At 40.7% G+C, this 15526-nt stretch overlaps 2 protein-coding genes across 5 annotated transcripts in view; one reads left to right on the plus strand and one right to left on the minus strand.

The window, feature by feature from the left end:
• RNLS (renalase, FAD dependent amine oxidase) overlaps window positions 1-15526 on the minus strand; it is a 205707-nt gene that overhangs the window by 181347 nt on the left and 8834 nt on the right. For 3 of the 4 annotated variants that reach the window (XM_053311054.1, XM_053311051.1, XM_053311053.1), the window contains exon 4: window positions 13487-13648. In XM_053311054.1, the coding sequence (XP_053167029.1) occupies window positions 13487-13648 (162 nt within the window). The remainder of the gene's footprint in view (window positions 1-13486; window positions 13649-15526) is intronic. The other variant, XM_053311052.1, reaches the window with a different exon arrangement.
• LOC128351476 (lipase member K-like) overlaps window positions 1-15526 on the plus strand; it is a gene marked incomplete at its 3' end in the record, with an annotated part of 121786 nt that overhangs the window by 14186 nt on the left and 92074 nt on the right. The gene's annotated exons all lie outside the window — the stretch shown is intronic.

Consider the following 15526-nt stretch of genomic DNA (forward strand, 5'->3'; position numbering starts at 1 on the left):
GTGGTAAAATACCACAACAAAATTTACTCATTAATGCAACACTTCAGAACAACAAGGATCCCTAAATATGATTTAAAATGATCCAATATGAAGTATTAAAAAGGTGGCCCCATATATTAGAAAACTATCATGCAGCAATTTTGACAGTAATGTGCCAGTGTCGCAACCAACGGATAAACCATTTATGTTGAATGTTGTAATCAAAGGATATAAATATCTACCTGGGTCATATTAGTAAAGAGGAACAAAACTTTAGCTAAGGGTTGTGGGGCAGGGCACTAGAAGGAGAAAAAAATCTACCATAAACTACAACACCCATTGGTAATTTACCATTAAAACTGTATCACAGCAAGAACTCAGAATATTGCTTAAGAAACTGCCAGTTTGGACATGGTTCTGCGATAATTGATTTCTATTGTCTATACAATCTATTGTGTTGATAATAGATTTCTTGCATTTAATGAGATGAGGACAGATTATATATATTCCCCCCCCCACTTTATATTTTCAATATCTACATATTAGGAACTGATTTTAAGGTACAGAGATCATGATATAACAAGGGACCTAGCAGAGAATGAAGACATACTGGCAGAATATATTGACAGAATGCATAATAAAGGACTTTTAACAAAAGCGTATGGTATCTGGATAAAAATAATCTTTAAGGATGATCAACACAAATGGAAATGGAAAAGTGACCTTTAGGCATGTATTTGCAAAAGGACTGAAAATATATTTTCCAATCATTCCCACAAAATTATTGAATGTTGCAATTAAGGGGGCAAAAACTGATTATTTTTCAGTGCCATTAAATATGGGTAAGAGTTAAAATATATACAGTTGTGAGAACCATATTTTGCAAAAGTCAAACAGAAAAAAACAGCTTCTTACAAACATGATGGTGTTGTAACATTGTGAGAGGTTTGGGGTAGAAAAATAGGAATGATACAGAAAATAACTGATAACAAATTATGTATGCCACAAGAAGGAATGCAAAAAGACAGCCATACTGAACAATTAGGAAATATGTTAATAGCAACTTAAAATGGTTGCAGCAGAAAATGGTTAAATGATGTATAACCCATCTGCTGAAGAATGGTTTCAGAAAAGAAGATATAGGGGCCATTCACACAACCTACCGGATGCAGGGGAGGTTTCCCAAACCTTGCATCATTTCTAGCTACATTATGCTAAAATGCAGTATGGAAATAGGCTATAGTCAGAGGATATTCCATGAGGGGAGGGGAGGTGGACATCTCAAGCAACAGATTATTGGGGTATAATAATCAGCAAGGGGGATGTCCCTTACTGCTTCCCTGCCACCTCAACTGCCTTCTGCCACCACCACTTGAAAAAGAGGCCTTTGGCACTCTGCCTTGGACACAAAACTGTCTTGGGCCACCACTAGCTCTCTAAATGTTATCTGCATGCTACACTCTTATGGTGTCATAAAACCCTCCTGCAGCTTTTTACAACATGCTTCATTATTTATTTTTTACATTTCTAGACTGCCCCATCCATAGGCTCTGGTCAGTGCACAACAAATTTAACACACATAAAAACAAACATTTAAAAACACACAATATAAAAACAATTCAGAACCAATTAAAATACTTAAAACAATTTAAAAATCTTGGAAGGCCAGGCTAAACAAGTAAGTTTTTAGGGCCCTGTTAAAGGCTACAACAAGCCTAAACTGCGGATATCTGCTGGGAGTGCATTCCATAGGTCAGGAGCAGCTACAGAGAAGGTCCGGCACCAAGTTGCCACCAGATGTACCAGTGGTAACTGGAGACGGACCTCTCCAGATGACCTTAATGTGTGAAGGGGATCATACAGAAGAAGGAGCTCTCTAAGGTAGCCTGGACTCAAGCCTTTCAGGGCTTTAAAAGGTAATAACCAGCACTTTGTATTTTCCCAGAAACATATCGGCAGCCACTGCAGCTGTTTCAAAACAGGCATAATATGGTCTCTCTGGGTTACTCGAGACCAGTCTAGCTGCTGCATTTTGAACTAACTGAAGTTTCCAAACTATGTACAAAGGCAGCCTCATGTAGAGCACATTGCAATAGTCGAGTCTGGAGGTTACCAGCTGATGCACCACTGTTTTGAGGTCATTGTCCTCAAGGAATGGACACAGCTGTTGAATCAGCCAAAGTTGATAGAAAGTGCTCCTGGCCATAGCCTCCACCAGAGATACCAGGGTGAGGCCTGGATCCAAGAGCACTCCCAACCTGATGTAAATCACCCTGAGCCCTTTTTTGGAAGGGCAGTATAGAAATTGAATAAATAAATAAATAATAAACTGTTAATCCAGCACAGGAAAACCAAACTCCTTCCTCAAATTCTGATCCCCTACAATGAGCACCTCTGTCTTGCTTGGATTCAGCTTCAATTTGTTATCCCTCATAACTGCCCATAGGCAGGCACTTAGGGAGTGAATGTCATTTCCTGATGATGATGGAGGAGGAGGAGGAGGAAGAGGAGAAACAGATTTGGGTGTCATCAGCATACTGATAACACCCTGCACCAAATCTCCTGATGACCTCACCCAGAGGTTTCATGTAGATGTTAAAAAGCATTGGTGATAGAATGGAGCCCTGAGCTAAAATAATAGTTTCCATTTTGAAGAGCAACCGTCACCGAGCTCCACCATCTGGAATCTGCCTGAGAGATAGGAGCGGAACCACTGCAAAGCACTGCCTCCTATACCCAATTCCCCCAGGCAATCCAGAATGATACCATGGTCAATAGTATGAAACGCCACTGAGAGATCCAAAAGAACCAACACTCACACTCCCCCTGTCAATTCCTCGGTAAAGGTCATCCATCTCAACCCCATAGCCTGCTCTAAAACCAGTTTGAAATGGGTCTAGATAATCAATTTCCTCCAAAACTGCCTGGAGCTGGTTAGCCACCATTCTCAATCACCTTGCCCAAGACTGGCCTGTAACTATCCATTACTGAGGGATCTAGGGAAGGCTTCTTAAGAAGTGGTCTAATCACTGACTCCTTCAAACAAAGAGGCATCCTACCCTCCCTCAGCGATGAGTTAATGCTATTAACTAGGCCACCTCCAACAATCTCCCTGCTAGATAGCAGCAGCCAAGTCAGGCAAGGATCCAGAGAACAAGTGGTAGGCTGCACCTCCCCAAGCAGCTTGTCCCTCATCCTCAGGAATCACAGGCTGAAACTGATCCAATCTAATACTGCAAGAGGGATTGCTGGACACCACCTTAATAGACTCTGCAAAAACAGTGGAGTCCAAGTCAGCCCGAATACAAGAGATTTTGTCCACAAAGGATCCATTAAAAGCATCACAGCAGAACATTGTCTCAGGGGACTGGTTCGAAAAGGAAGGAGCCTGAATCAAACTCCTCACAACCCAGGACAGCTCTGCTGAACACAAATCTGCAGAAGCAATGCGTGCAGACCAGAATTGGTTTTTTGCTGCATGCACTGCTTCTGCAGAAAACCTTCAAATGGGCTCTATGCTGTGTCCTGTCAATTTAGGCTTTTAACTAGTTTACAAAATGTTTTCCTCATCCACATATTTTTGCCATTTCACTTTCTCACACTCTTTGCCAGGCTGAAATTTTGCGAACATGAGTATATTGTATAAGATTTGATAATACATAGTCACAGAAGAAAAGTCAGTCAAGTTCATTCATTTCCAGCATTTTATGTTAAAATAAAATGAAATTTAAATACAGTTTCCTTTTTGGTGTGTTTTATGAAACACTGTGTGCGAGAAGACTGTAGCTGTGGAAATGAAAGCCTGCATGCATGAGCAGTCTGGGTTGTTCAGAGGAATTGGTCTATAATACTAAATAATGGAATAATTTCCCTAGCAATGTCCTTACACAGAGCGCAAGCACAGAGTGCATGGCACGCTAACATTAATTATACAGTCCATTTTCATCTCAGATTGCCTAAGTTTAGCAGTTGTGAATTGGTGAATCTTGTTCATTTGGGACAAAGTTCTTCAAGGCATCAAATAAGGCTTTCTGCTGGTGGAAAGGTCTTACAAGGGCCCTATCTCCTGACATTGCATAACAGATGTTCATCTTCTCTTGTGCTAAAAACAATCCGGGAGGGTAAATACCGTCTGCACGCAACATTGATGGAAAAATTCCATAACTTTATATTCAAATTAAAAATTCAACAGATGTGAGGCATATTCCTCCCATGTATTAATACAGTTAGCATGGCTGCCGACAAGCACCACTGTCGTCAGCATTGATAATTGTGTAATCAACCAGTTTTGCTTTAAACAAAGACTACATTCTTAACCCTCTCCCCCGCCCAATCCACTTCTTCCTAATTTTCTATATTTATAGATATGCTTTGGTTAAAAAGTAACAAAATCATAGGGCATAAGAGGAGTCTATGTTACTGTTGCTATTTTCCTTTGACTCAAGACGTCAAAAGGGAATTGTCCAGATTGTCCTCAGGTTGTTTCCATTTGTGCCCTGATTTGGCCAAGACAAGATGACCCAGGCTGAAATACATGTTATATAACTACAGTACAATGCAGGAGGTGCCTGAGTCAGTGCTTATTCTTCACATCTATTGACCATTTCCCTTAAAGGGCACATTGTAGGGACATGTCCTAAATAATGTCTCTGCATTTAATGTTCTCTAACAGAGTTCTTCACTGAAAGGCCCAACATTGTCTTCCATCGACCCTAAGTGAGGGTCCCTGATGAACTGTCTATTAGGCCTGCACCATGCAGTGCTGCACTTTGCCCAGGGCAAGTGGGGCTCAAGAGAAAAAGAGTCCTCTTATGCCCCAGTGCCATCTTGGAAGGTGCAACAGAGCACTGGGAACTGCAGTCCTTCCCAGCATTTTTCCTATAGAGCTCTTTGGGGGAAACTGCTGGGAAGGACTACACTTCTCAGTACTCCATGTGCGCCTTCATAGGAACACAGGAAGATGCCATATACTGAGTCAGACCATTGGTCTATCTAGCTCAGCATTGTCTTCACAAAGTGGCAGCGGCTTCTCCAAGGTTGCAGGCAGGATGGTGCTTGAGAGGGTTCTGTATCATCATTGTGTGGAAGTCAGCTTGGTGGGAAATGACTCTCACACTGAAGTCTTTTTTTAAACAAAGTGGCCCCCACTTGAGAAATAGCAAAGATCACTGTTCTAGAAAGTATCAGGAGCTAGAATGACCCATGCTGAATCACGACAACCAAAAGTGTGCTCAGTTCAGAAATAAACTACAACAAGAAATGCAATGTAACACAATAAAAAGTGTAATGGCAGTTATTCCTAAAATGTCAGCAGATGACTATGAAGGCTTTGGCCTGGTCTAGATGATATTTTTTCTCCACCCCAGAATCAACTGATGCTGTTGAAAGGGAGATGCACCGAGAGCACATCCACTGTGATGTCTTTTGCAGATGTCCCAAAGCCCTCCCTGAATGTACCTTCATCATGTATAGGGAGTGGATCATCTGAACCACCGCTCTACCTGCATTCCAAATACTAGTTGGCACCCCTGCTAACTTGGCAAAGAGGCACCTTTTAACGTGATTCTCTTTATTTAGCAGGGGGAGAGTAACTGGCCCTAGTATCCACCACCAGCACAGTGCTTCCAGTGACTGTTGCTGGTGTCTATCTTATGTTTCTTTTAGATTGTGAGCCCTTTGGGGACAGGAATCCATCTTATTTATTTGTTATTTCTCTGTGTAAACTGCCCTGAGCCATTTTTGGAAGGGCAGTATAGAAATCAATCAATCAATCAAATCAATCAATTAAATAAATAAATAAAAGTGAATATGTGTGCATGTAGGGGTGGTATAAATGATCTGCACCCCACACAATAAAGGACGATGCCAGGAGAGCATCACAACAAGCATGCTCTCAGTGGTGCATTCCCCTTTAAATTGTGTAGGTCGGAAAAGTATCATCTGAATCTTTGCATGGGCCAGAAAAATAGCATCCGAACCTTTGAACACAAAAACTCAGGAACAGAAAGAAAAAAAAGATTAGAAAATGTGCAGAAGTTACTAGAACATGCATGACTTAACACAGTGCCAAAAGCTTAGCAACACAGTGCCAAAACTTAACATTCACATTTTTTATATTCTTCTATCTCTTTTAGTATTTATATTAGTAAACGTTCAAAAAGCAAACCCCACAATGGCACTAGGGACACATAACACTTGCACAGTTGTTAACAGGAATTTGATGTCTGCTACGTAAAAACTGCGCAACTGTGGGGAAAAAACCAAAATTGTGTGTTTCCAGCTAAAAATAAGATAGCTATACTTCCCTTCTCTCATTGGTCCTAGAACATAATGCCGTAAGCACTGGTCTGTGAAATGTCAGAGAAACCTTTTCAGAGACCAGATTTCCTAAGACTGTATTCAGGCACTTAATGCCGCAAAGTTTACTACCTAAAAGCCACAAATTCTGAAATCAAGTAAAATTACACAGAGTAAGTAGATCAACATAAATGTTACTTACATGAATTTTTTTTTATAAATTGCAAAATAATGGAAAAGAAATGAATTCAGGCAAAATAATATATGCTAAATGCAACCTTAAGTATCAGTTCACTATCAATCTACATCATGCTAATGAAGAGGTTTATTCTAACCTACTTCAATCATTTGAGGTTTCTGCATTTTGAAGTAGACATTTTGAGAGTCATCTGCCTTACCCCAAAAGGCGACTAGGAAGTTTCTGGTTTTTGTTTTTTTAAAAAAATGCACATGGATCTGAAGAGCATGAAGCTGTTCCACACTGCAAGATGGATTCTGTCATTCACAGGACAACTGTGCAGTTATGTAAATCTCTGGATCCCTACCAGCCAACAGAAAATAAATCTACAAAGAAGCAATGTGACCCAAAAGGATTTGCTTCTTAACAGAGACACATTTCCTACCAGAGCAGTACAAAAAATTGAGTGCAAAGCAGCTACAAGAAGAATCTTTTCAGGGCCAAGTGTGATGCAGATATTGCTACACAAGCTACACTAGATAATACAGGCGTCGGGTGGGGCTGGGGGGGGACCCAAATTGCCACTATCATGAAAGCATCTATGACAAAGGAATGGTTTTATTCCAGCTCCTTAGAAGGTAAGTTTAAAACATGGTTTTACTGCCTGATGATATTAAGTATCCATTCTCAGAACATCAGGTGGGCATAATTTGTGCCTCCTCAAGATGAATATAGCTCACCAGATGTATGGCAGTCCACTAGGGCAGGAGTGTCGAATTGCAGCCCTCCAGCTGCTATTGGCCTAAAACTCCCATCATTCCTGCCTACTGGCTATTGTGACTGGGGATGATGGGAGTTGTAGGCCAACAACAGCTGGAGGGCTGCATTTTGACACACCTACACTAGGGGCTTAATAAATCTAGTTTTTGCTGTCTGCCTTGGATGCAAACACACAGCTGGGTTAGTCTTGCCGGGGAACTACATTTGGCTTGTTGGGTCACAGGTGGTACAGGGCTGCCCAGCACCTTCAGAAATTCAAGCCATTTATTCCTATGATGGAGCACTAATAGTATTGCATGTTCCCCATACATTAAGAAGTACCAGGGGTAGCACTAGTTGGATCTAGCTTCATTTGGAGGAGAAAGCCTAGAGACATAACGCAATTCAGTAATATCTGATTTATTTACAAATATTTCATTTTTATTTGTTAATAAATGAATAAAAATATTTCATAAAACAAATACAGTAGTATTGCACAGATGGATTCACATATCATGTGCACTCCTACAAGGCGACCTCACATCAATTTCCCAGAGAGACACCCTGCTGCACCCCATGAGCTACTTCCAGTTCACCATCCCCTCTTCTCTTTTGCTCTCTATGCTCCAGATCTGGTCTGTCCCAACCTGGATTTGGGGGTTTTGTTGTTGTTGTTGTTCCTTTGCACACAGACCTTACATCAGTAGTCTCCTCACCCCAAAGCTGTGTAGAGCAGCTCTTCCAAGCTGTGATGGTAACACTTAAGAAAGATCTCCATATATTGCCCAGCCATTAGCTCCCATTGAGGAAACATTACCCAGGCATCTCAGGTTACTCTCTTGCTAAATCATGATCAACATCATATTGCTGTTGCTCTAAGGCAGAGCATCAAAGCTCCAACCAGAGCCCACACTGGGCTGAATCCTTGACTACAATAGGTTACAACTATGACCCACCCACTTTATTTTAATGTGGGGAAAACTATTCTATCCATATACGATTCCTGGGGGGTAAAGTGGCAAAACCCTCCCTAGCATTTAAAGTCAAGTCTCCCGACTTCTATTTCAACACGTATGGTTCTTTGAGAACATATGTGCAACTCTTGGTTAATAGTACATAAAAAGCCATTTCGACATCTACAACAATATCAAGCATTTGCTATTTATTTGCTTCTCTCCATTTTTAAATGCACTACTTTACATATACAGTGTGACTGAGTCAGAAGCCAGCCACAGCTGCAGAGGGTGCTGTAAAGGAAACTCCAGAAGAGAAAGTGTGAGACAAATATAATAATGCTTTTTCGAGAGAGAGGCATCTGGGAAGCTTGCTGCTAGCAAAGTCATAGGCCTAGTTTGAGCGTCCTGGCTGTGAGGCCCTGGGTCAAATTCTGTAAAAGCATAAGCATTAGATACAAAGAGAGAAATTTCATTTTAAAAAATCAGCTAAAGAGCTGAAAGATGAAAACTCCCAAGTTCTGCCTGAAAACAAAAATCACAGCATATTCCCCAAACATCGAGAATTTTTCTAAGGAAGTCTAAGAGCAGAAATAGCTTTGAAAGGGGTTGGAACACAGTATAGTAACATGCATATATGGTAGTTATTAAACTGTTTTGGTAGTAATGAATAACAAACAGAATAGAAGGGGCTGTTTGCGAGGAAAAAATTCCCCACATTTTTCTCTTTCTTTTACAGCAGTCACAAGTTGTATGGTTTAGGCATATTTGTGGTGTGTGTGTGTGTGCGTGTGTGCGTGAGAGAGAGAGAGAGAGAGAGATTTGGCTCTCAATGTTTTCTGGTAAAAGACAAAAGTGGAAGGGCTCTTCCTCAAAAGTTTGCAGGCCCCTGTTCTATCCAGTGCCCCATAAAGATTTTCAGTGAAATATTTATGGAGCTGTTTAAAACACAGCTCCATGCACCCCAAATTTTCTAAGGATATAGATTGGATTTTATATAATTTGGGTCTTGAAGGCTCTCCACTAAAAAAGGCTCAAAACATTTTCTGTACATTTTATCTGCATTCTTCGCCTGGTCTCCCGCATTTGTGAACACAAATATAAAAACCAAGTGCTATGCCTCCTCCCCAGCAGGGCATCCATAAGTCATGGCTCTTTGAGAATGATTTCTCTCAGCCACATCCCCCGTGGTTAGTGACAACATGGTTTTCACACAAAGCAGATGGTATGCTAGATATCAGCTTTCTATGCTTCTGTTTTGTGCAGTTTACAACAGTCTTGTGCTCCTCTCAAACTCCTGGTGAACAGGCAATTCGAGCCAGAATAAAGCCCTTGTGACTGTACCTGTTAGAATGGAGGAATTCATACCAACACAACTGTAAAATGGAGGAAATGAGCACAGAGAGCTCAGGCAGGCAATACACCCCCTCAAATGTTTGAATGGTTTTTCTGTGTTGCATCTATGATAATACCATGTTTCAGCTTTCAATACCATCAGGGAAATTTACTGCACATACACAGAAAGGAGATCACCTTGCCATGAGGACTGTTGGTATTCGGTGTCCAATCTATTCTGTAGCCTGGTTCGGATATCATGCACAGCCAGGACTGAATCCTGATTCCCCTTAGCCTCAGGCAGGCATGCTCCCACTCCCATTCATGCACAAGGGGAGTTTAGAACAAGTTAGGATCTGTCATGAGAGCCAAACTGAGTGACCCTGGCTCATTTTAGCCAAAGTTTGAAAATCGAGTAGAATCTAAAGCTTGGATTCTCAACTCTGCAAACACTTAGAGTCTGTTTATGCATGTATGTTCATCACTTGATGACTGCAGCATCAAGTGATGATCTGCACATGTGAATGAGCCACCAGAGTTCTAACATTGCATACAGAACCTTCATATCTTCCATTGCCACCTCAAACACATTGATTTCAAGACTCTGTTCACACATTCAGCTGCTAGTCATCAAGGGCAAATTAGGATGAACTTCATGGCATATAGAGACTATGTGAAGTGGAGGACTGAAACTCCATTTTCTTGCGTATGCGTGGATAAGGATTTTATCCACATATATGGAGCTACTTGGACCTCACTCATCCACATGAAACTCCCAGACCAAGCCACAAAAGATAGAAATATTCCGTTTTATAGGAAAGTTACACACACACACAGGGCGAGGGAGTGGGGGAGCGCGCATGCTGCTTGGGCCTCACCGACATGAAAATCCCAGGCCAAACCCCCACAGATAGAAACATGCTGTTTTCACTGGTAGGTTCCAGACCTGACCCATACTACTAAAGAAATTGCAAAAAATAATAATTTTTTAAAAATCATCAGTGTCCCAGAAAACGCAGAAAAACTCTCCCATTGGAAAAGCATGGCTTAGAGTCTGAACAAACCTTTCTCTGATATTTTTAGACACAGAAAGTCCGGACTTTGTGGTACAGGAGGCATGCTTGCAAACAGCATGCTGTTTTACGAATATACTGTAAATGTATTTTTCCAAACTATGTAAAGTCAGCAGTATAATTGTTTTTCTATCTTGTTTTGATAAAAATGATAAAAACACCAGTTCGGAGACCAAAATGCAGCTTCATATGATAGCTAACATGTATTTGCAGCTGCCTAAATCTAACTTAAATTCTTTTAGAACCATTTGATTTAGCTGTTTTCAAAGATAATTAAAATGCTGCCATCCACTGTCTCCATAAAATACTGCAACTAAGTACAGAATTGCCTCATCTGCTGTAAGAATGGTTCCAGTGCAACATGTAAAACACTTCCAGGTTCATCAGCTATTAACCATTCAAATGCCAAACATTTTCTCTTCACAGGAAATACAAAGCAAGGGATTGCCAGATCCTTATTTCAGAATATAAACATAATATTTTGAGTAACAGTTCAGAATAGCATTCAGAGTAGGTACTTTTACAATGCAAAGATGCTGAAGGAAGATTTTAAGAAAAAACAGGCTCAGCTTTGAAATGTGAACAAAGTACTGCCTTTCTCTTCCAATAAAGGATTACAGTTATCTGGATATTTTTGGCCTATCTGGACAAAGGGTTTCTGAAATTCTGGACTCTGAAATTCTGGACTTCTATTCAATGATATGACCTCCCTACGTTATTTACCTTTAGCTCTCATGCAAACACCATCAATTGCAGAATAAATTCCACAACAGAAAAAGCATTAGCACAACCCAGAACCAAAAGGATGGGGGGCAGAAGAGCAGTAAGTGTGGAGACACTGATGCCCTTACTGGTACAGGCAAGGGCAGAAATACAGTTAATACTTTCATATCTTTTGTTACAAGACATGGACAAACAGATCAAAGGAACCAACAGATGCTATTTCAATCTATGGATATACACTTCCCCCTTCAATACATTTTCCCCTACACAATACATTTACTTGGAAGTGTGCCCTATTAGTTTCAACAGAATTTACTTCTAAATAAGCCTGTTTACAATATCAGCTGAAGAGCTAAATTCTAAAACTTACCTAACAATTGACAAGAATGAACTACAATACGAGTCCACAAAACATGAAATTATGCAATTCTTAAAGAGATATCACAACAGAACCACAAGTGTGCAAATGTTTAGAAATGGTACTTAAAATCCCACAAGACGATAACAACAGTACTAACAAGGAGACTATGAACAGTGCCCTACATGATAAATACAACTGACTTAGAATACACTGGTGATATGCTCTAGTCTATGAGAGACTGGCCAAATGATTCACTTTTTAGCTCTATGCAGACAGCCTGGGGCTGCTGAGACTGAAGCTATTCTTTGAGATCCCCACCCACCCAATATTTTCATAATATCTTCATTAAAGTATCCAGGATTGCTTTCAATAGTTAGCTGGAGATTGATGTCAATTCCTGGAGACCAACCCTAAAGAGATACTTCTACATGTTCAGTAAACACCTGGAGGGGAGTGGGGTTATGCCCATTAACCATGCTCCTGATGTGCCTTATGGTCATACTCCTCAGCAGCCAAGCCTTGGGAATTAGTATGAAACAGAGCCTACAAATGTCTACTGAATGAAGGGATCATTTGTATATACACTTTTTAAGTAGCCTATATACAGGATAAACCATGGCGGGCGGGGGGAGCTGCTCTGATCTGAATGATATTGATCATTAAAGCCACCTGATTTCCCTTGCAATTGTGGCTGAAACTACATGCTACCTTAAACATGTGGCTGTTTTAATTCCCATTTCAACTCTGTAAACGTGTAGGGCAACTTATCTGTGCCCTGATGTCAAAACATTTCTCTACCCTCATCCATTAGACAATAAAGTAGTGGGGGAAACATACAACACTGACATATCAAGATACAAGTAAGGCCAAAATCAATCTGATTGTTTTTAAACGACTTTTGAAAACACACTTGTTTTTATCAGGCTTTTGGTTTATGGTGTTTTAAAGTTATTTATGATAATTTTAATCTGTTTAATAGGATTTTTAGGTTTTATTGGCTGTTTGTTTAAATTGTAAACTGCCCTGAGATTTTATATAGGGCAGTATATGAACAAGTTAGTTAGTTCGTTAGTTAGTGCTGGAAAACCTGTGTCTGAGACTGCAAGTGGGAGCCCATGTGACTGAATGTTCCTCTGTACAAAATATATCTATTAAAGTCCCCCACATACAAAGACTAGGATGTTATGATGTTGGGTGGAGTTAGGCTAGAATTCTTCTCTTGGTCATTTAGTTTTCTATTTACTAGAACTCATTCATAGATAGACAGATAATACACAAGAGAGAACATTACATCATTTAAGCCCCTCACAGTCTGAAGTGGCACAGCCAGACAAAGTTTAAGTTGTCTTAGATGTTATGGAGGCAGGGAGTGGAGGGGAGGGGGAAGTTAAATGTGCAGTTACCATTTTTGGTAGCTACATGTACTCTCCACCCTAATCAAGGCCGTTAAGAAAGCAGGAAACATGCAAATATTTGATGTTCAGCATGCTAAGGAGCCTCTCTCATTTCGAAGCCTGTTTTCAGTTCAAGCTGGAAATAGACAACTTCTATTTTACTCTAAAACCAAATGTTAATACATTGTGAAAACAACCACTTTCTCTCCAGCCAGTAAACTTTCAGCTGCTACAACTATGTTTAACTAGTACAACATCAAGTATAAGTTTTCTACTATGAACGCTGAACGCTGCATTATCTCTTCAGACCACCAATATTCTCTCCATTTTGATTAGTAAGAAATAGGCCAGCTCAACCTGATCCATTGTTAATATGCATAGCTTAGCAAGGCTTAATAGTGGGGGCGGAGACACAGATAAAATGGAAAACTTACTTTTCACAATGTCTCCTTGAAGCTGAAGAATCTGAGGGACGGGCATTGTGAGAATAACTATATCAAACTGGTCCGAGGAGCCTGTAGTATTGCAGACTTCCCACTTCCCATCTTTGAGATAGATTTGTGTCACATGGTGCTCATAGAAGATATCTGCACCTGCTTCAAAAGAGACAGACAATTACTACTACTACTACCACCACCACCACCAATATTTATATACCATTCTTCAACCAAAGTTCTCAATGCATACACAGAAAAATACATGCTGGCCTATCTCTCGGGCAGATTCCAGATGGTAGAGCTTGGTGACAACTGCTCCTCAAAATGGGAGCTATTATATGCAGTCCCTCAGGGCTCCATTCTGTCACCAAGCAAGAGGTAAATCTACAATTAAAAGTTTTAAACTTTTAAAATGAAAACAGGTATAGTCATTCACACAAACATATGTACAGACATCTCTACATTTGTACAGCATAATGTCTTAATTGGGCTGTCTTCTCTGATTAACAACAGAAGACCAGGCAACAAGAAAATCCATCAGTAAACATTCTGCCCTTGGGTTTTTCCTTCTGGAACTTGTTTGCTGGGCTGCCTGTCTGTATGCCTGCCCCGAGGATCAGCTTAAGCAAGTGATAGGATGAGGTTATTTACACAATCAAAAACTGTGTTCTGTCCGGGTTTGGGAGTTGTGTCTGCTACCAGTGATGGTGCGGAAGCAAGGTAGGAGGAAAAGCTATCCAAGTATTCCTCCTACCTTGATCCACACAATCACTTTGACCCAGGTTTTCCTCCTACTTTGCTTCCACACAACCAAAAAATTGGGAGCACACACAGCTCCCAAACCCAGGCAGAACACAGTTTTTGATTGTGTGAATGACCTAATTGTCTTCGTAGTATTCTCCTGACAGGAAGTCCTGTGAGGAGAGATGAAGATTATGAAAGTAAGCGCAGACTTTGGGTACTGAGATACAAGTGGTGGTGGGGAAGAGTGAGTATGGTAGTGGAACATTAATTAATAGTGAGAGAAGGCCATGGAAGCAATTCAGGGCTCTGCCCTTTCCAGTCTATCTCCCAAGTTGCGTGATATAGGGTTGACAGCTCTTGATCTTTTTGCTGGTTGATTGCCAAGCTGATAGCAAGAAAATAGCCCTCTCCATGACTTAGTGATGGCAGAGAGTGCCAACCTGGCCTAGATAAGGTAGGCAGCCTGATCTCAATCAACCTGACTCCTGCTGGGTACTCAGTCCTTAGGATGGAAGCTGGGGAGGTAGAGAAGCCACAATCTACTGTGAATGTTTTTCCTTAAGACATCTAATAAAACCAGTGTTCAATATGGATTGTGTATTCTTGATACACCAAATCAGACTATTTTGCCAACTACCTTGCTTCAAAAGCAGACTTTCTGGCTGCTAGTTTTAAGAACTGGTATTGGAGACACCTAGCCTATGAGCACCAGGAGATTTCAAAATCCACGTAGAGGTATCCTCAGTGGTCATGGCCTCCATGGAATAGACCCAAGTTATAATCATCCCTACACATATAGCATGGCATACTTTGGATTTATCTGTTTAGCTGACTGGTGATCTGGAAGTTTGAAGCTTTAAGATCAGATTTTTGTTATGGTTAATGCTCATCTAGGTAAAGGCAGAGGTAGAAACAGAACATGTCAGGGGTGCTATTAGGATAGTCTGCTTATGGTCTGCTTGAGACTAGTGGATCCAGGTGGATTCTGAAATGCTCTAAGGGATATTACAATAATAATTGGCTACAGCTTGGTCAAGGCCTCAATGGATGGCTGATGATGGCAACTATCCTGGTTGCACCCTACTGTGCTTCCCTCTGTCTTGGAGGGTACAGACTAGACACATTGTAGACTAGACACATTAGTGTCTAGTCTACAAAGAAACAATATTTGATACTATGGATCCTAGCATCTTGATCTGGTGACTGGAAAATTCTTAAGTTGTTAAGAGGGATACACTCAAAGCATCGTAATCAGCAAGATGAACTTAGGTCTTAGGATCTGTTGTGCCATAA

Source organism: Hemicordylus capensis, chromosome 3 (genome assembly GCF_027244095.1).
Source record: "Hemicordylus capensis ecotype Gifberg chromosome 3, rHemCap1.1.pri, whole genome shotgun sequence".
In the NCBI taxonomy this organism is placed as follows: Eukaryota; Metazoa; Chordata; class Lepidosauria; order Squamata; family Cordylidae; genus Hemicordylus; species Hemicordylus capensis.